The sequence below is a fragment of the Palaemon carinicauda genome, chromosome 22 (genome assembly GCF_036898095.1).
Source record: "Palaemon carinicauda isolate YSFRI2023 chromosome 22, ASM3689809v2, whole genome shotgun sequence".
NCBI lineage: Eukaryota > Metazoa > Arthropoda > Malacostraca > Decapoda > Palaemonidae > Palaemon > Palaemon carinicauda.
The window spans coordinates 101,230,880-101,250,362 of record NC_090746.1 but is presented as its reverse complement, the minus strand read 5'-3'; the positions used below and the strand labels follow the sequence as shown (position 1 = coordinate 101,250,362).

The 19,483-nt window shown below is 39.2% G+C and overlaps 1 protein-coding gene and 1 long non-coding RNA gene across 7 annotated transcripts in view; one reads left to right on the top strand and one right to left on the bottom strand.

Moving 5' to 3' along the window:
- Positions 1-13,373, top strand: part of LOC137616659 (uncharacterized) — a 115,641-nt gene extending 102,268 nt beyond the window's left edge. Inside the window, exon 4 of the long non-coding RNA XR_011039465.1 lies at positions 12,010-13,373. This is a non-coding gene — a long non-coding RNA (uncharacterized lncRNA). The remainder of the gene's footprint in view (positions 1-12,009) is intronic.
- LOC137616657 (uncharacterized) overlaps positions 1-19,483 on the bottom strand; it is a 66,918-nt gene that overhangs the window by 4,442 nt on the left and 42,993 nt on the right. For all 6 annotated transcript variants that reach the window (XM_068346583.1, XM_068346587.1, XM_068346585.1 and 3 more), the window contains exons 7-14: positions 17,569-18,002; positions 17,118-17,201; positions 14,786-14,928; positions 13,384-13,522; positions 11,880-12,028; positions 11,397-11,519; positions 4,203-4,284; positions 2,984-3,123 (exon numbers count right to left, since the gene is read on the bottom strand). In XM_068346583.1, the coding sequence (XP_068202684.1) occupies positions 2,984-3,123; positions 4,203-4,284; positions 11,397-11,519; positions 11,880-12,028; positions 13,384-13,522; positions 14,786-14,928; positions 17,118-17,201; positions 17,569-18,002 (1,294 nt within the window). The remainder of the gene's footprint in view (positions 1-2,983; positions 3,124-4,202; positions 4,285-11,396; positions 11,520-11,879; positions 12,029-13,383; positions 13,523-14,785; positions 14,929-17,117; positions 17,202-17,568; positions 18,003-19,483) is intronic.

Sequence of the window (19,483 nt, the reverse complement as noted above, 5' to 3'; positions counted from 1 at the left end):
CCATCCCAGCTGCTTGCATCCCTCCTTAGTTCCGCCTCCATCCCAGCTGCTTGCATCCCCCTTGCTTCCATCATCACTAAAGCTGCTTGCATCCTTCCTCGCTTTTGCATCCATCTCGGCTGCTTTCAACCCCCTCGCTTCTGCCTCCCTGCATCCCCTTACTTTCGCTTCTATTTCTGCCTCCTTCTCTGGTGCTTGCATCTCCCTCGCCTCCGCCTCCATCTCAGTCGCTATCACCTTCACCTCCATTTCGGCCGCTTTCATCCCCCTCACTTTCGCCACCATCTCTGCTTCACTTCCGCCTCCTTCTCGGGCACTTGCATCCCTCTTGCTTCCGCCTCAATCTCGGCCACTTGCATATCCCTCGCTTCCGCCTCCATCTCGGTCGCTTGCCTCTGCCTCCATCCCGGCCGCTTGCCTCCCTCTTGGCTCTTTCATCCACTTCGTTTCCACTTCCATCTTGTCGGATTGTTTCCACGTGCAGCTCTGACGCTTATTTCCGTTGTTTGTGTCCTCCTTACTTCGATATTTGCATCTTCAAAGACTGATTACATCTATACTTTTTTAATCTTCCTCACATGTTTCTTCAATGAATTCTTTGATCAGTGGTAAAAAAACCAACCAGGGGAAACGACATACTACACAGTGTATTGTGCTAATAACAGAAGAAAATTTAGTATCCAGTATATCACTAGGCAAAAATATTGGTAAAAGCAACAATAGAATAGTTACGTTTCTGGTAAATATTCCTCTTCTAAAAGTAAAGAAAATTATTAACAAACTAGATTACAAAGTAACTGAAGGAATACACCCAAAATTTTAGAATACAACAAAACAGGGAAAATAGATACATAATGAGACTCCTGTAGAAATATACAAAGAAAAAAGAAAAAAGGGCTAAATGTATACTGCATACAAAAATTTTACCAAATGGAGCTAAACAGTCCCAAATGGTTCAACAGAGAAATAGCTAATGCAATAAGAAGCAGAGAAAGTAAACTTGAATCAATGGGTCCATAGCCCACAATTCATGACATTTCCTAACACAAAAGTTAAGCAGAAATTTAGATAAAACTACTTGGAAATGCCAGGATCAATGAAGAAAAAGAGTGGCTTCACTAAGTGAAGAAAAACCGGATGAAATTTTTGCATATGTATAAATCAAGTAAAAAAACATTAGCCCATAAGAGACTCGGATGGTAATCTTAAACAAATGATTTGGAAAAAGCCAAACTGTTGAATGCATATTTCACAATCGTATTCACAAGGAAAGAATCAACTTCCTTTCTTGAACCAGCTATCAAATATGAAGGGTCACAACCACTAAACAGAATCCCCTTTACAATGAAAGATATTCAAAATAAAATAAAGGGACTCGTTAAGTCTAAGGGACCAGGCCCCAATGATATTCGTCCAAGAGAGATTATAGAACTAGAAGAGATACTCCCACGTTTACAAATTGCTCTGAAAGACAGCCAAGGAAAGAAAGGCACCTCAAGGATGGAATCTAGATGTTCCTCCAATCTACAAGAGGGAGTTCAAGAAAGAACTGGAAATTACAGACCTGTGTCTAATTCCAGTGCCTTCTCCATCACATTTTTAAACCTTTGGTTTAATCACCTTTTAGCATTTTTTTCCTTCCTTGTTGATGTTAGTTTGTTTTTTAGCTTAAATATTTGTCACTTTTGGCATTTTTCTTCTTGATTTTTTGCCAATTTCAGCTTCATCATCTAGTTTTTATCTTTCCTGCCTCAATTTGTCCTCTCATTTGTATCCTTGCCGCCTTCCGCTTTTGTCTGTTTGATTGCATTTTTGTCCGTCTAATAATTATTTATTTTTTTTTTTTTTTTTTTTTTTTGGCTACTTTGTGTCTTTCCATTTCCATCTTTTGTGATCTCACCTTCATCTCCTGTTACATTATTAGTCTTCTTACTTTCATCTCTCGTCTCTCTTGCCCTGTCTTTCTCTTTTAGCCTGTAATTTATTTCTTTTTCATTTTGATGCATATCTATTTTGCTTCAATTCATATATCTGGTTTCCCTGCTTAGCCTTGCTGATATTTTGAGATTTTCTACCATTGTCTTTGCTGACCTGCTTCTGTCCTTGCTGCTCCTTTTAACACTTGTGTACTATTTATCTTTTCTCTTTACTATGAAGCATTATTACACACTCAATTTTTCATCTCATTTTGTTTAGTGTTGTTCCAATTTTAAACTTCTCTTTCCTCTCCTCTCTCTGACTCTATTTCCAACTTTCTTCTTACTGGCATAACATTTTTTCTTCTCGGTTTCACTTTGTCTTGCGCCCAAATAGGATAGGATAAATTGAGCCTGCTGCTCATTTTACTCTCAAGTGTTCTGGTGGCTTTAATCCTTCTCTTGATTTTGTCAATGAACAGGTTTCATTCCTAGGTTTAGTTGCATATCCTTTCCACCTTCACTTTCTTTTAACACCCAATGCTGGCTACTATCTACTTCTCTCAATATTCTCTGTTGACTAACAATATCTTTCCTCCATTCATATAATTTTGGAGTCTTTCCTGTTGCTGTACTGTATGAAGTGTATTGCAGTACAGTTCCCTTGGAACTTGAAAAATTACTTCTTTATTGTTGCCATTCTTCAATTTCTATGACAGGCATTATTTTCAAATCATGCAAAACAAACAAATTGCACTACAAGTGGCAGAGATGCAAGCAGAAGAAAAAATAATTCCTAAATATGGAGCACTTTAAAAATAAAATATTTAGTTCTTTTTACTATAAAGGATAATTGTATTTTAAAGGTATAAATTAAAAATAAAATATTTAGTTCTTTTTACTATAAAGGATAATTGTATTTTTAAGGTAAAAATAAAAAGAAGCTATCACTAAACTATTAATAATATTGCCTCACTTTCATCTGCATAAAAAGGTTTTCCACAATTTGTCTTGTCGTAAAGAGTAAAATGTATAAACTTCTTGAATATAATGGTTTGTAAACTTACCTTTGCACAATTAAAAATGAGTTTGCAGTCCTGAATATGAAGTATTATTCCATTGCCTCCAGGCTTTTCCTCTGCCAAATGTAAATTCTTGACAGCATACCATATCCACTGTTGTAATTCAAGTTTACCAAGTGCAGAATCTGAAATGCACAGCACTGATCAACATAATTCCTTCCAACAATGATAATTAAAATTCCAGTGCCACTGGCAATATTGTCATTTTAATTGGGGTCTAATATTTTACTTTTAAGTATCTAATTAATTGAACATTTGTAGATTCCATTAAATTCTTACTGCATTTACTCTCCTTCTACTTCTACCTCTTACTGGCCACAGACGGATAACTCTTATTAACCTTGCTGTAATTTTTACCTAAAGATTAAGATTTTTGGAAGTTTTATTACCAAATCCGCTACATATGAACGAAAGTTTGAAGAGTATCTTGTCTAAGTTGAAAATATCTCAAGTCCAACATAATAATCATCTGCATCCACCTCGTTGCCCCAGCCTCCTATTCTCCGTTTTAATCAGTCAGCTACTTTTGCTAGCACTAGAAACCAGCCAATATATGTATCAAGAATTCCTACAACTATTTGTACATTGATTTTAGTTCCATTTCGCAATTACTCCAAACTATTTTATTTCTTAATTTCTCAAACAGTTATCTTTGAAAATTTTGTAATTAACTAAATTTGAAACTAATTTCATATATTATACATAGGATATTAGTATTTATTACGAAGATATATTGAAGTTTTTAATAAAAAAAAATTCAAATTAAATTAAGAATATACACAGTATATTAGAATCTATTAAAAATGTTTAAAGTTTGTTATAAAAAAGTTCAAATTAATTAAGTCATAATAGACCATGATGTAATAAAACCAGCTTCCCATTATTTTGCCTGTATATCAATTTGCTAATTCAGCCAGCCTGATAAGAGTTCCTTTCAAATAGTGCCTCAACATTTTCCTAAATTCCGCCTATTTTTAATACTAACATTCTACATAGGCTGCAAACTATAAAAACTTGAACCACCTAAAGAACCCCAGAACCAAATTGTTACATTAATAATACAACAATAATATAGTATTAAATTCAAATAACTTTAGGTAAAATATTGTATAATACTGCCATGAAATTGTAAATGATAAAAAGGCTAACGTCCATATCCATTTCATAATGCACAACAAACCAAATTGAATAGCATCACACATACCTTTCGTTAAATTTTCCTGAGCTAATCTCCAAAGTTCCTGCAACCCAAACAGGCTAATTGCTGGATTAAACACTTCTTGCAGCTGAAAAATGTTATTTTCATTAGTAAAATAAATTTTTGAATATACTTACCCGATGATCATGTAGCTGTCAACTCCGTTGCCCGACAGAAATCTACGGACGGGATACGCCAGCGATCGCTATACAGGTGGGGGTGTACTCACCAGCGCCATCTGTGGTCAGGTACTCCAGTACTTCTTGTCAACACCACCTCAATTTTCTCCTCTGTCCACTGGTTCTCTATGGGGAGGAAGGGTGGGTCAATTAAATCATGATCATCGGGTAAGTATATTCAAAAATTTATTTTACTAATGAAAATAACATTTTTCAATATTAATCTTACCCGATGATCATGTAGCTGATTCACACCCAGGGAGGTGGGTGAAAACCAGTATACATGTTAACAAAGAAGCTAAGTATCCCGTATTTCATTTTTATTAGTTATTCAAAATAACAAATAAAATAGATAAGTACCTGGTAAGGAAGTCGACTTGAACCATTACTCTGCCTTTAATAAGTACGTCTTCCTTACTGAGCGCAGCGGTCCTCTTAGGATGCTGAACGACTCTTAGGTGCTGAAGTATAAAGGGCTGCAACCCATACTAAAGGACCTCATCACAACCTCTAACCTAGGCGCTTCTCAAGAAAGAATTGACCACCCGCCAAATCAACTAGGATGCGGAAGGCTTCTTAGCCGACCGTACAACCCAAAAACAACAATAAAAGTATTCAAGAGAAAGGTTAAAAAGGTTATGGGATTATGGGAATGTAGTGGCTGAGCCCTCACCTACTACTGCACTCGCTGCTACGAATGGTCCCAGGGTGTAGCAGTTCTCGTAAAGAGACTGGACATCTTTGAGATAGAATGATGCAAACACTGACTTGCTTCTCCAATAGGTTGCATCCATAACACTCTGCAGAGAACGGTTCTGTTTGAAGGCCACTGAAGTAGCCACAGCTCTCACTTCATGTGTCCTTACCTTCAGCAAAGCAAGGTCTTCTTCCTTCATATGAGAATGAGCTTCTCTAATTAGAAGCCTTATGTAGTAAGAAACTGCGTTCTTAGACATTGGTAGTGAAGGTTTCTTAATAGCACACCATAAGGCCTCCGATTGTCCTCGCAAGGGTTTTGACCTTTTGAGATAGTACCTAAGAGCTCTGACAGGGCAAAGTACTCTCTCCCGCTCGTTACCCACCATGTTGGATAGGCTAGGCATTTCGAACGATTTAGGCCAAGGACGTGAAGGAAGCTCGTTTTTAGCCAAAAAACCGAGCTGCAAGGAACATGTAGCCGTTTCAGATGTGAAACCTATGTTCCTGCTGAAGGCGTGAATCTCACTTACTCTTTTGGCTGTTGCAAGGCAAACGAGGAAAAGAGTTTTTAAAGTGAGGTCCTTGAAAGAGGCTGACTGGAGAGGTTCAAATCTTGATGACATAAGGAACCTTAGGACCACGTCTAGATTCCAGCCTGGAGTGGACAACCGACGTTCCTTAGAGGTCTCAAAAGACCTAAGGATGTCCTGCAGATCTTTGTTGGAGGAAAGGTCCAAGCCTCTGTGGCGGAAAACCGCTGCCAACATACTTTTGTAACCCTTGATCGTAGGAGCTGATAGGGATCTAACATTCCTTAGATGTAACAGGAAGTCAGCAATTTGGGTTACAGTGGTACTGGTAGAGGAAACTGCATTGGCCCTGCACCAGCTTCGGAAGACTTCCCACTTAGATTGATAGACTCTGCGAGTGGATATCCTCCTTGCTCTGGCAATCGCTCTGGCTGCCTCCTTCGAAAAGCCTCTAGCTCTTGAGAGTCTTTCGATAGTCTGAAGGCAGTCAGACGAAGAGCGTGGAGGCTTGGGTGTACCTTCTTTACGTGAGGTTGACGCAGAAGGTCCACTCTTAGAGGGAGAGTCCTGGGAACGTCGACCAGCCATTGCAGTACCTCTGAGAACCATTCTCTTGCGGGCCAGAGGGGAGCAACCAACGTCAGCCGTGTCCCTTTGTGAGAGACGAACTTCTGAAGAACCCTGTTGATGATCTTGAACGGCGGGAATGCATACAGGTCGAGATGGGACCAATCCAGCAGAAAGGCATCCACGTGAACTGCTGCCGGGTCTGGAATCGGGGAACAGTACAATGGGAGCCTCTTGGTCATCGAGGTAGCGAACAGATCTATAGTTGGCTGACCCCACAGGGCCCAAAGTCTGTTGCAAACGTTCTTGTGAAGGGTCCACTCTGTGGGGATGACTTGACCCTTCCGGCTGAGGCGATCTGCCGTGACATTCATATCGCCCTGAATGAACCTCGTTACCAGCGTGAGCTTTCGACTTTTTGACCAAATGAGGAGGTCCCTTGCGATCTCGAACAGCTTCCTCGAATGAGTCCCTCCCTGCTTGGAGATGTACGCCAAGGCTGTGGTGTTGTCGGAGTTCACCTCCACCACCTTGTTTAGCTGGAGGGACTTGAAGTTCATTAAGGCCAGATGAACCGCCAACAACTCCTTGCAATTGATATGAAGCGTTTTCTGTTCCTGATTCCATATCCCCGAGCATTCCTGTCCGTCCAATGTCGCGCCCCAGCCCGAGTCTGATGCGTCCGAGAAGAGATGATGGTCGGGGGTCTGAACAGCTAACGAAAGACCTTCCTTGAGAAGAATGCTGTTCTTCCACCACGTTAGAGTAGCCCTCATCTCTTTGGAGACAGGAATTGAGACCGTCTCGAGCGTCATATCCTTGTTCCAGTGAGCTGCCAGATGGTACTGAAGGGGGCGGAGGTGGAGTCTCCCTAACTCGATGAACAGGGCTAGCGATGAAAGAGTCCCTGTTAGACTCATCCACTGCCTCACCGAGCATCGGTTCCTCCTCAGCATGCTCAGGATGCACTCCAGGGCTTGGTTGATTCTTGGGGCCGACAGAAAAGCCCGAAAAGCTCGACTCTGAATCTCCATACCCAGGTAAACGATGGTCTGGGAAGGAACGAGCTGGGACTTCTCTAAATTGACCAGGAGGCCCAGTTCCTTGGTCAGATCCATAGTCCATCTGAGACTCTCCAGACAGCGACGACTTGTGGGAGCTCTTAAAAGCCAGTCGTCTAAATAAAGGGAGGCTCTGATGTCTGCCAAGTGAAGGAATTTCGCAATATTCCTCATCAGTCGCGTAAACACAAGAGGTGCCGTGCTCAGGCCAAAGCACAGGGCTTGGAACTGGTACACAACCTCTCCAAAGACGAATCTCAGAAAAGGTTGGGAGTCTGGATGGATGGGAACGTGAAAGTAGGCATCTTTCAGATCTAACGAGACCATCCAGTCCTCCTGCCTGACCGCTGCTAGGACCGACTTCGTCGTCTCCATTGTGAACGTCTGCTTGGTGACATAAGCATTGAGCGCACTGACGTCCAGCACCGGTCTCCAACCTCCTGTCTTCTTGGCCACCAGGAAGAGACGGTTGTAAAAGCCCGGGGATTGATGGTCCCGAACTATCACCACTGCCTCCTTCTGTAGCAGGAGCGACACCTCTTGTTGTAACGCTAGCCTCTTGTCCTTCTCCTTGTAGTTGGGAGAGAGGTTGATGGGAGATGTGGTCAGAGGGGGATTGCGGCAGAACGGAATTCTGTATCCCTCCCTTAGCCACTTGACAGACCGAGCGTCTGCACCTCTGCTCTCCCAGGCTTGCCAGAAGGTCTTGAGTCTGGCTCCTACAGCTGTCTGGAGAGGAAGGAAGTCAAAGCTTGCTTTTCGTGGACTTGGCACCCTTCTTGGACTTGCCCCGGTGACTGTCTGCACGGGTACTTCCTCTACTGGAGGCTCTACCACGAAAGGGCGGAATGAACCTAGTAGCAGGTGTATCAGCAACAGGGGTGCGGTAAGATCTAGGCACGGAAGGTAAGGTTTTAGCCTTACGTGTTGAAGAAGCCATGAGGTCATGTGTATCCTTCTGGATAAGAGCCGCAGCCATCCCCTTGATTAACTCCTCCGGAAACAGGCACTTGGAGAGAGGAGCAAACAACAACTCTGACCTCTGGCAAGGGGTGATACCAGCCGATAAGTAGGAGCATAGATGTTCCCTTTTCTTGAGGACTCCTGAGACAAAAATAGCCGCAAGTTCGCCAGAACCATCGCGAATTGCTTTGTCCATACTGGACATGATCAGCATGGCCGCGTCTTTGTCAGAAGGAGCAGTCTTCCTGCTTAAGGCTCCCAAACACCAATCGAGGAAGTTAAAAATTTCGAAGGCGCGAAAGACTCCCTTCATCAAGTGGTCCAGATCTGAAAAGGACCAGCAGACCTTCGAGCGTCTCATAGCCGACCTGCGGGGAGAGTCAACCAAACTTGAGAAGTCGGCCTGGGCAGAGGCAGGAACCCCCAAGCCAGGTTCCTCTCCCGTGGCATACCAGACGCCCGACTTAGAAGCCAGCTTAGGAGGAGGAAACACAAAAGAGGTCCTTCCCAGTTGCTGCTTGGACTGCAACCAATCCCCCATAACCCTCAAAGCTCTCCTTGATGATCTGGCGAGGACAAGCTTGGTGTAGGCAGGCGTAGTAGACTGCATGCCCAGAGAAAACTCGGAGGGAGGAGAACGAGGGGTTGCAGACACGAAGTGTTCAGGGTACAACTCTCTGAACAGAGCCAGGACCTTGCGAAAGTCTAAGGAAGGCGGCGAAGACTTGTGTCCTTCCACATCAGATGGAGGATCATCCAGATGGGCAGCTTCATCCTCAGAAACCTCATCGCCTGAGAGATGAGTAGCGAGAGGTAAAGGCAGAGCGGCAGGCTGAATGGCTGAATCCTGCAGAACGGGTGCATGCGTACTTGCGGATCCATCATCATGCCTCTGCTGAATAGACTGAGGGCTGGCAATGACAAAGGCAGAGGGCTGGTGTGAGGGAGGTTCTGCGGTGGTCTGAGGAGCAAGCGAAGTGGTCAGAAGCGAATGCTGTAAGGCATGAGGCTCATGCTGCATGGCATGCGGCTCAAGCTGCATGGGATGAGGCTCATGCTGCATAGAATGCGGCTGCTGCATGGTATGAGGCTCGTGCTGCATGGGTTGAGGAGGATGCCTCATAGCATGAGGCTCCTGCCTCAAGGGTTGAGGAGGTTGCTGCATAGCATGAGGCTCCTGCCTCAAGGGTTGAGGAGGTTGCCGCATAGCCTGAGGCTCCTGCCTCAAGGGTTGAGGAGGTTGTCGCATAGCAAGAGGCTCCTGCCTCATGGGTTGAGGAGGTTGCCGCATAGTGCTGGAACCTGGCAACTCCCGATGCGGCAGCTCACGCATGAAAGCAGGAGGAGCCGCAAGAACATGCGTCTGGCAGGGAGGACTGCGTAGAGGTGGAGGAGCGCTCGCAGGAGGAGGGGTGCTAACCTTCTCTGCCTGATACTCCTGCATCAAAGCCGCAAGCTGAGACTGCATAGTCTGCAGCATTGACCACTTGGGGTCCACAGTGGTTGGAGCAGAGGCCTGTTGAGGCACCACTCTACCTCTCTTGGGAGGTGTGCATTCATCAGATGACTGCGGCGAGTCCGAACTGGCCCAGTGGCTACACCTGGGCCGTTGGACTAGCTCGGAAGGGACCTTACGTTTGAGAGGTCGTGAGACCTGGGTCCACCGTTTCCTCCTGGAAACCTCTTCCGCAGACGAGGAATTTAAGGGCTCATTCGTCTGGGAGTGGAAGTGACGATCTCTATCAGATACGCCCGCAACCACTGAGGATACAACTGTGCGCCGATCAAGGCCTGCCGAACCCTTTGGTCCTTCGACGTTGCTTCTCCCCTAGGCTTGGGAGCTTGCAAGAGGTCCCGGACTGGGAGGACGACTGGCACGCACAGAAGTATCCTCATGCGCAACACTGACACTGACACTATGCACAGCACTGGCACTAACACTTCCCACTGCACTCTTCACTTTAAGTTCCTTGACATCTGCCAAGAGAAGATTGTGGTCACTAACTAACGATTCCACCTTATCACCAAGAGCCTGAATGGCACGCAACATATCCGTCATATCAGGCTGAGCACTCGTAGCAGGTTCGGGGGTCACCACCACAGGGGAAGGAAAAGGTTGAGGGACATGGGGAGAGGAATAAACCAAAGAGCGAGAAGAACTCCTCCTAACTCTCTCCTTCTCTAACCTAGTTGTATATTTGAGGAATTCATTAAATTCGAATTCCGAAAGCCCAGCACATTCCCCACATCGATCTTCCAATTGACAGGATTTTCCCCTACAATCGGAACAAAGGGTGTGAGGATCAACAGAGGCCTTCGGAAGACGCCTATTACAAGTCCTAACACTACATCGCCTATATTTAGGAGCTTGAGAGTGGTCGGACATCTTGAATTTAGGGAACAGTCAAGGGGGAATTCCAAAGTAAAGCAAAGATCGTTAACCAATAAATCAAATTAATTCCAAAAGCTATCTAAGCTAAGGGAAAAGCTTCCTGTACAGGGAAGGCTAAATTTTAGAGCAAATACTTCACCAAAACCGTGAACAAAAGACTCCAAAATCAACAGCGTATCCATGTAGGTCTTGCCGGCGGCACGACAGAGGAAAAATTGAGGTGGTGTTGACAAGAAGTACTGGAGTACCTGACCACAGATGGCGCTGGTGAGTACACCCCCACCTGTATAGCGATCGCTGGCGTATCCCGTCCGTAGATTTCTGTCGGGCAACGGAGTTGACAGCTACATGATCATCGGGTAAGATTAATATTGAAAATATGATATTCATAAACAGTCTGAACCTTCAAACAACAAAATCATGTTTATATATTGCTCGGTACTATAGATTGTGTATTTCCATTTTAAGAATTCTTGACAATATCAACTGTTTAATGAACTAGTGTAATGTTCCACTTAAAATATATCATTCTGTATTACTTGAAAATTATATTTTATACCAAAGAAAGGAAAAAGAACACAGATTTAATTTGATAATAGCCTCAATACAAAAAACAAGTTCCATAGTGTGCTAATCTTACAATATTGCCTATGTTTTTAAAACTGAAAATAATTCTGCTAATCTTACAATATTGCCTATGTTTTTAAAACTGAAAATAATTCCATCAAAAATAATGTGATTTGATTTATACTTACAAAAAATATGGTTATGAATTATATTTCCTTTGAACTAATAACTTTGATAATTACCTCCTGTATCAATCTATTTATCTCCTGCCAGAAATAAGCTTCATCATAACCAATCAGGCTAATCAAAACTTTTTGAAGAGACCAATTGAGCTGGTTGCCACAAAATTCAGGATGAGATGCAGCCTGAAAATAAATGAAATTAGTAAGAAACAATCGTTAAAAAATGTCTATATACAGTATATAAATTGAAGGATATAAATTGCTCTTCCTCATAACATATGAGAAAAGCTTAAAAAAAAATATGTACAGTGGTTATTACTGTATTCATGTACAGTGCATGCAAATATCTTATAAGTCATTCGCATAGATTAAAAAATTTTCACAAAGCATGCTTAATTTTCCTTATTTTCAGTTTTCATATTACAGTATTAGAACTATGAATATTTTTAGCTTTACCAAGAAGTCACACACACATTTAACTATGAATATAAAATCTATCAAGATACTTTCCAAGTCAATCTTTTATCTTTTAAAGAAACTTACTTTATAAAGAACATCCATAATGCCTTTGTATAGTTCAATCATTCTTTCCTCATTAAAGTTCCACGACACAGTCATTTTATCCTGATCATATAAGATGTTAACAAAATATAATCTGCTCTTTTCTTTCCAGAACTCATCTTCCTGAAATGCTGCTCAATGACAAAGGATAAAGATTAGAATGAACAAGGGAGTAAGTCACTGCTCTCATATAAGCAATAAATCATAACGCTAAGTGTAAAATCAAGCTTTTGTGCTACTCAAATTGTTACAAAGAAAGCTTTGTAAGGTGCTTTACGTCGAGTGCTATTGGATTTAATTTATATATACTAATAATTTACTTCCATTAACTACCATTTTTTATCTCCTCTGTATATAAAAATTTTGCAAAATGTGACACATTGCTAAAATGTCCTTGTACAGTATTTGTGCTAAGAGGAGTTAATTAAAATGTCTAAAAAAAGGGGGGGCCTACAGCATTATTAAAACATCCTTGTACAGTATTTATGCTAAGAAGAGTTAATTAAAATGTCTAAAAAAAAGGGGGGGGGCCTACAGCATTATTAAAACATCCTTGTACAGTATTTATGCTAAGAAGAGTTAATTAAAATGTCTAAAAAAAAGGGGGGGGCCTACAGCATTATTAAAACATCCTTGTACAGTATTTATGCTAAGAGGAGTTAATTAAAATGTCTAAAAAAAAGGGGGGCCTACAGCATTATTAAAACATCCTTGTACAGTATTTATGCTAAGAGGAGTTAATTAAAATGTCTAAAAAAAAAGGGGGCCTACAGCATTATTAAAACATCCTTGTACAGTATTTATGCTAAGAAGAGTTAATTAAAATGTCTAAAAAAAAGGGGGGGCCTACAGCATTATTAAAACATCCTTGTACAGTATTTATGCTAAGAGGAGTTAATTAAAATGTCTAAAAAAAAAGGGGGCCTACAGCATTATTAAAACATCCTTGTACAGTATTTATGCTAAGAAGAGTTAATTAAAATGTCTAAAAAAAGGGGGGGCCTACAGCATTATTAAAACATCCTTGTACAGTATTTATGCTAAGAGGAGTTAATTAAAATGTCTAAAAAAAGGGGGGGCCTACAGCATTATTAAAACATCCTTGTACAGTATTTATGCTAAGAAGAGTTAATTAAAATGTCTAAAAAAAAGGGGGGCCTACAGCATTATTAAAACATCCTTGTACAGTATTTATGCTAAGAAGAGTTAATTAAAATGTCTAAAAAAAAGGGGGGCCTACAGCATTATTAAAACATCCTTGTACAGTATTTATGCTAAGAAGAGTTAATTAAAATGTCTAAAAAAAAGCGGGCCTGCAACATTGTTAAAATGTCCTTGTACAGTATTTGTGCTAAGAGGAGTTAATTAAAATGTCTAAAAAAAGGGGGGCCTGGGGCTTCAGTGCCAAATCCTTTCACTTAGGGTTGGGCTCAACAGGTTAGATTATCAAGAAAATCCTCTACACCAGTAAAATGGGTAAACAAACCTTCGAGTGTGACCACAGGAAACTTTACGAATGTGATAATGCCGACCGATGAAGCCAGAGTTGGACAGACAAACTTCACAAAAAACTTCTCATAATCATCAAAATCCAGAATGACGTCAATATTTGGAAGTGGAATGTCCTAAATTGTGGTTAACAAGAAAATAAGAAATTATTTAAAATTTACCATACTATTCTTCAAAGAATAGATGGATATCAGTAAACCTAAGATATGATAATGAGTATGGGGAATAAAATGGTTATATTTTCCAAACTGGAGAACTAGGTACAGTCCAGCAAGGATACATTTAATAGTTATTTTGGCATCAATTCCTATGGCACAGGTTATTTGATAAAATATTCCTAATTCAACCAACCCCTAAAATGCATGGTGATATCAAAAGGAGCATATTGGATATTTATATACCAAATACCCGTACATTAAATACTGTAGTTTTATTTTCAAATCATGCCACCTAGTCATACTAAGGAAGAGTATCTAACAAATACACAAAGAATTGTTAATTATTTCAAATTTAATGCATTACCAACTATTTAACTGGCAAAAATGTTAAATGTATACTGTAAATTGAATGTATAAGGGAAAAATTGAATGTCAAATATATATATATTGAATACAGAATGTCCTCAACTTACAAACTTAATTTTCTTAAATTATGGCCTAGGTAAGCCTACCCTGACTACCATCCCTACAATTTTCAGCTGCAAAATTCAACAAATAAGCATCAGGTTATTGCAAATGTTATTTTACTTACTGTATTAAATCATATATTGTTTTATAACAGTATTTCATTATCCTATTACAGTACTGCATATGGACTTTTGATACAATATCTGGGATTTATGATTTCAGTTGGACTTTTGCATCGCCGTAGGTTTCCCTGTCCAGGACCTCCTGTACTTCACATAATTGAAGATCAATATAGCATTATATCATGCAATAATTATTTAACTTTCGGACTTTTCAGGAAACCTCAATACTGTAATACCACAGCTTGCCATGGCCAACTTCCTAAACCTTTTTAATATGAATACAATAAAAAACTCTTAAAAAAAATTCCTCTTCCAATCTGTCCTTAAAGCAGTCATTAGGTTTTAATTATTTCATTATAATAGGCCTCTTTCAAGAATACTTCTAGTGTGAGCTACTAATTAAACTTTCAATTAAGAGGTTATTTAAATAAATAAAAAATTGGAAACCTTCCTCCACTTATTTACTTTTTGTACAGCAGTTCAAGAGTCGAAGTTCAATTCAAGAGCATGACATCAGTCTTTACTGCACCTGAAGGGTGAATAAACTGGCTAAAAATAAACTCGCTTTGAAATTACAAAACCTGATAATAATGTAGATACTAAAATTACATAATAAACTTTGAATTCTTACCTGATCAAATGAGAAGGAAAAAGTCTTCTTATAAAGTTCGAAGAATGACTGTCCCCAGAAACCCTTTACCACAATATTTCCCCAATGCCACTGGTTCAGAACATATTCCCAACCAGAAAAATTTGAAGAAATATTAAAGATTTCTGGAAACGAAAACAAACACAAGTTTACAAAGTCTGAACAGGCCAGGGTTGTGATGTTAATTGTACATACCAGCAGTGCATAAAATTCAATGTTAATATACATCAGTATCAACTATTCAAAGTTATATCACAACCGTACTTACACTGCAGATTATTATGTATACTTTTCAAATGGACACTTTAATTACTTAGTGGATTATCTAATAATTTCATCTAGACAAGACATCACAACAATAATAATGATCTATCAATCTAAAAACCTCTCATGAAAATGTAAGAAAAGTACTGTATAATTAAAATGCGCACACATTCTCTAGTTACCCATTGAGTATAGAAACAACTTCAACAACTTTTACTTGTCAAATCATTGTAATATATTAATTTGCTTCATTATTAGAGTAACTTATTAAGCCACTTTTAGACAACATAAATTATTCAAATGTGCATAAGATCAAAACACAGGTTGGCTGAAGTTATAAGGATATTGGAATTAAATCTAATAAACCTGTACTATGCATTATGCCTGTACAATATCTGTACTATGCATTATGTATGTACAGTAATGTTAATTACATAAACAGTACTATATCTCTCTCACTCTCTAAGAAAGAAACACCTACAAACTAACGAGAAAAAGTCTTCAAATACTAACTGTAGGGGAGAACCTAAAAACAGAGATGAATTAAAATTAGAAAAATTAGAGTATGCAAAGATATACAATCAGGGAAAATTGCTTAAGCTTTCAAATGTAAAAGACAAAAAATAAGGTTAGGAAAACGTAACTTTTGGAAAAGTTCTGTGCTACCTCTTACACTATGACCAAAAGGGAGATTAGTAAAACTCGTGTAACCCAGAACATTCTGCAATAGATCACGCAGTAATAAAAAATATTTTCTGTAACATTTAGCAGCTTAACCTGAACAGCAGTAACAAAATAAAGGTCAGTTAAATTGGATAAATAGAACCACGTCAACGAACTAAAAAATCCTGCATTTTCCCTAATACATGCATACACAAATCCACTCCAGTAGATAATTTAAAGACCTGGATAGAAACCTATAAAAATCCAGATGCTAAGCATACCAAACTTTGGCCGAGAAATACCCTTGAGAACTTGCAATTACCAATAGTTTGAGTGACCAATTATGGGAAGTACAGTAGACATCAAAGGTGGAAACTCGCTCCAAACAAAAAAGACAAACATGGAACTGAAAAAGCCATTTCAAGGAAAACAAAATCTTTTTGTATAAACAGGAAAGATACAGACTTCTGGCAAGTTTACGCATTTTAGGTTCAGTAACAATTACATGTGGTACAAAAATTAAGTCTAAAGTACTCAGAGTATTTTCTGACCAAATAACCAATAACATAAAAACTATGTAATCTTATCAAGGATTTTTGACAGTGTGCTAGAAATGTTTGGTAGCTTAGCATGCAATTATTCAAAACTGTCTAAAAATGTATATCTGACACTTTAGGAATATTTTCCCCTATTACCCATTTGATAGAATGATAACACCCACGTGTTGGAACCCTTTCATTAACAGATTAGAACGACGTAAGGGTTACCTAGTATTGCAAATTTTGTTGCTTCGATAAAATCTTCATTTCCTACATGATGAGATATCTAGCCTAGTTCAACATTTTCTAGCTTCATGTAATGTGTAGAAGAATAATCCAATCTGCTGGACAAGTAAGTACAGTACTGTAGTACACTAATATTAGTCATCCTTTGTTTTTATAGCATTTCTCAAACACTTGAAAAATCAAAAACTTCATAGGTTTTACAGATTCTTAGAAGAAGTCATCAAAACATTAAAATAATTACTAGAAATCATTAAAACACATTTTACGGTAAACAGAATAAACCAGATAAGGAAATTTATCTAGAATTATTGAAAATTATTAAGTCGATACCATTAACAACCTTGGCAAGCAAGAATTGCAGTAAAATTTCTACTGTATTTATTACATTTTAAAAATTGTGTACTCTATTCCTATGTGCCGATATTGCAGCATTTATCAACCAACTGGAAAATCAGAAAGGCAGTTACATAAAAAATGGAACACTTGCTTTTGAACATATCCTTTGAACATTCGTTTCTCATCCTCAAATATTTACAAGGGAAACAAATTTATTGAATGAATGAATGAACAAAATAGTGTACATGAAAAAAAAAAAAACTTACGCTTCAGCGAGAAACTCAGGGCAGGACAAACACTTAGGTTAAGTTTTTGGTGAATAAGGACAATGAAATGGCCGCTTGACGTCACTGAAATATATGCAATATATAGTGCCTTGTGAATGGAAAAAAAATTACACCGACAAAAAATTATTTTTTTCTAACTACGGAAATCATAATAAATGGATGAATGCGAACAATAAGCCAAAGATTACTGCAACAAATAGGAGTAGAATAGACAATAATTAAGAATTCTAGCTGGAGCCCCCAAAAGGAACCTAAGAATTATATTTCAAGCAATTGCATTTCTTGTATTGTTAGCTTTAAGCTTATATTAAAATCAAATCGATGATCTGCTTAATTTCTCAATTTCTTAATTTCTAAATATGACTAACCTACATTTATCTTTCTTTAAGCGGCTAGCCGTTACATGGGAAAAAATTAATTTCATACTTACAATCTACAGTCATATCTGAGGTCATCAAAAAAGCACTTGTTTTTCCTAAAGTTTGGGAGACTTTCTGAATCCTTCTGGAATCCAAGAGATTTGGTTCTTCAGAAAATAAGTTTCCTTTTACTCTGCTTTTGTTGACCTTCGCAAACAAACTACCTTTTTCACGACTTGCAGGACAGCCTTTATCAAATTCTTTTAAGGTTAGAAGATTACTTCTTTCCCAACAGTGCAAACTCCCAGAAGTTGTTGAATTATCTTCAATATTCATTTTATGCCTTGAAACATCAGTGCCTCTGACCCACATGAATTCACCGTTAAGAGTATTAGTTAGGTTTAAAAGAATTTCTTTTTCACTTTGGTTGGCAAAGGTTTTGGTTTTCATATTCAAATTCAAACTCAAGTGGAGAGGAAACTGCATTTGAAAGTGCTCCTCTTGGCTGAAAAAGAAAAAAATTACTCTCGCCACTTCCAATAACAATTTTTAATCTAAAATTCATAATTTCCAAACTTGCCTTGGAACGGAAAAAGTTATTCATTGAAAGTGCCCTCCTAACTAGCTCTGATGGAAAAATAAGTAAGCTATCCTTCCTCAATGCCATTCTAATTCAAGAGCACCATTCACCCTGTAAAATCAAACTTAAATGCAAAAGTAAAAATTATTCAAATCAATTTAGTAATCCCCACATACTTAACTTAATCTCCCTAACTGAATTGGGACCATGGGAGGAAAGTTATTTCGACACAAAATGTTATTTTTATTAGTAAAATAAATTTTTGAATATACTTACCCGATAATCATGTAGCTGTCAACTCCGTTGCCCGACAGAATTCTATGGAGGGATACGCCAGCTATCACAATACTAGAAGGGGGTGTACTTACCAGCGCCACCTGTGGCCAGGTACTCAAGTACTTCTTGTTGACACCTCCTCAATTATTCCTCGGTCCACTGGTTCTCTATGGGGAGGAAGGGAGGGTCGATTAAATCATGATTATCGGGTAAGTATATTCAAAAATTTATTTTACTAATAAAAATAACATTTTTCAATATTAAACTTACCCGATAATCATGTAGCTGATTCACACCCAGGGGGGTGGGTGAAAACCAGTGTACAAGATTAAAGGATAGCTAAGTATCCCATATTTCATATAACAGTTATCTCAAATAACAATGAAATAATAAGTACCTGGTAAGGAAGTCGAATTGAACCGTTACTCTGCCTCTTTTTTAAGTTCGTCTTCCTTACTTAGCGCAGCGTTCCTCTTGGGAGGCTGAATCAACTCAAAGGTGCTAAAGTATACAGGGCTGCAACCCATACTAAAGGACCTCATCACAACCTTTAACCTCGGCGCTTCTCAAGAAAGAATTGACCACCCGCCAAATCAACAAGGATGTGGAAGGCTTCTTAGCCGACCGTACAACCCATAAAAAGTATTCAAGAGAAAGGTTAAAAGGTTATGGGATTATGGGAATGTAGTGGCTGAGCCCTCGCCTACTACTGCATTCGTTGCTACGAATGGTCCCAGGGTGTAGCAGTACTCGTAAAGAGACTGGACATCTTTGAGATAGAATGATGCGAACACTGACTTGCTTCTCCAATAGGTTGCATCCATAACACTCTGCAGAGAATGGCTCTGTTTGAAGGCCACTGAAGTAGCCACAGCTCCCACTTCATGTGTCCTTACCTTCAGCAAAGCAAGGTCTTCTTCCTTCAGATGAGAATGTGTTTCTCTAATCAGAAGCCTGAATAGTAAGAAACTGAGTTCTTAGAACTTGGAAAAGAAGGTTTCTTGATAGCATACTATAAGGCTTCTGATTGTCCTTGTAAAGGTTAAGACCTTTTTAGATAGTACCTAAGAGCTCTAACTGGGCAAAGTACTCTCTTCAGATCATTCCCCACCAAGTTGGACAGGCTTGGG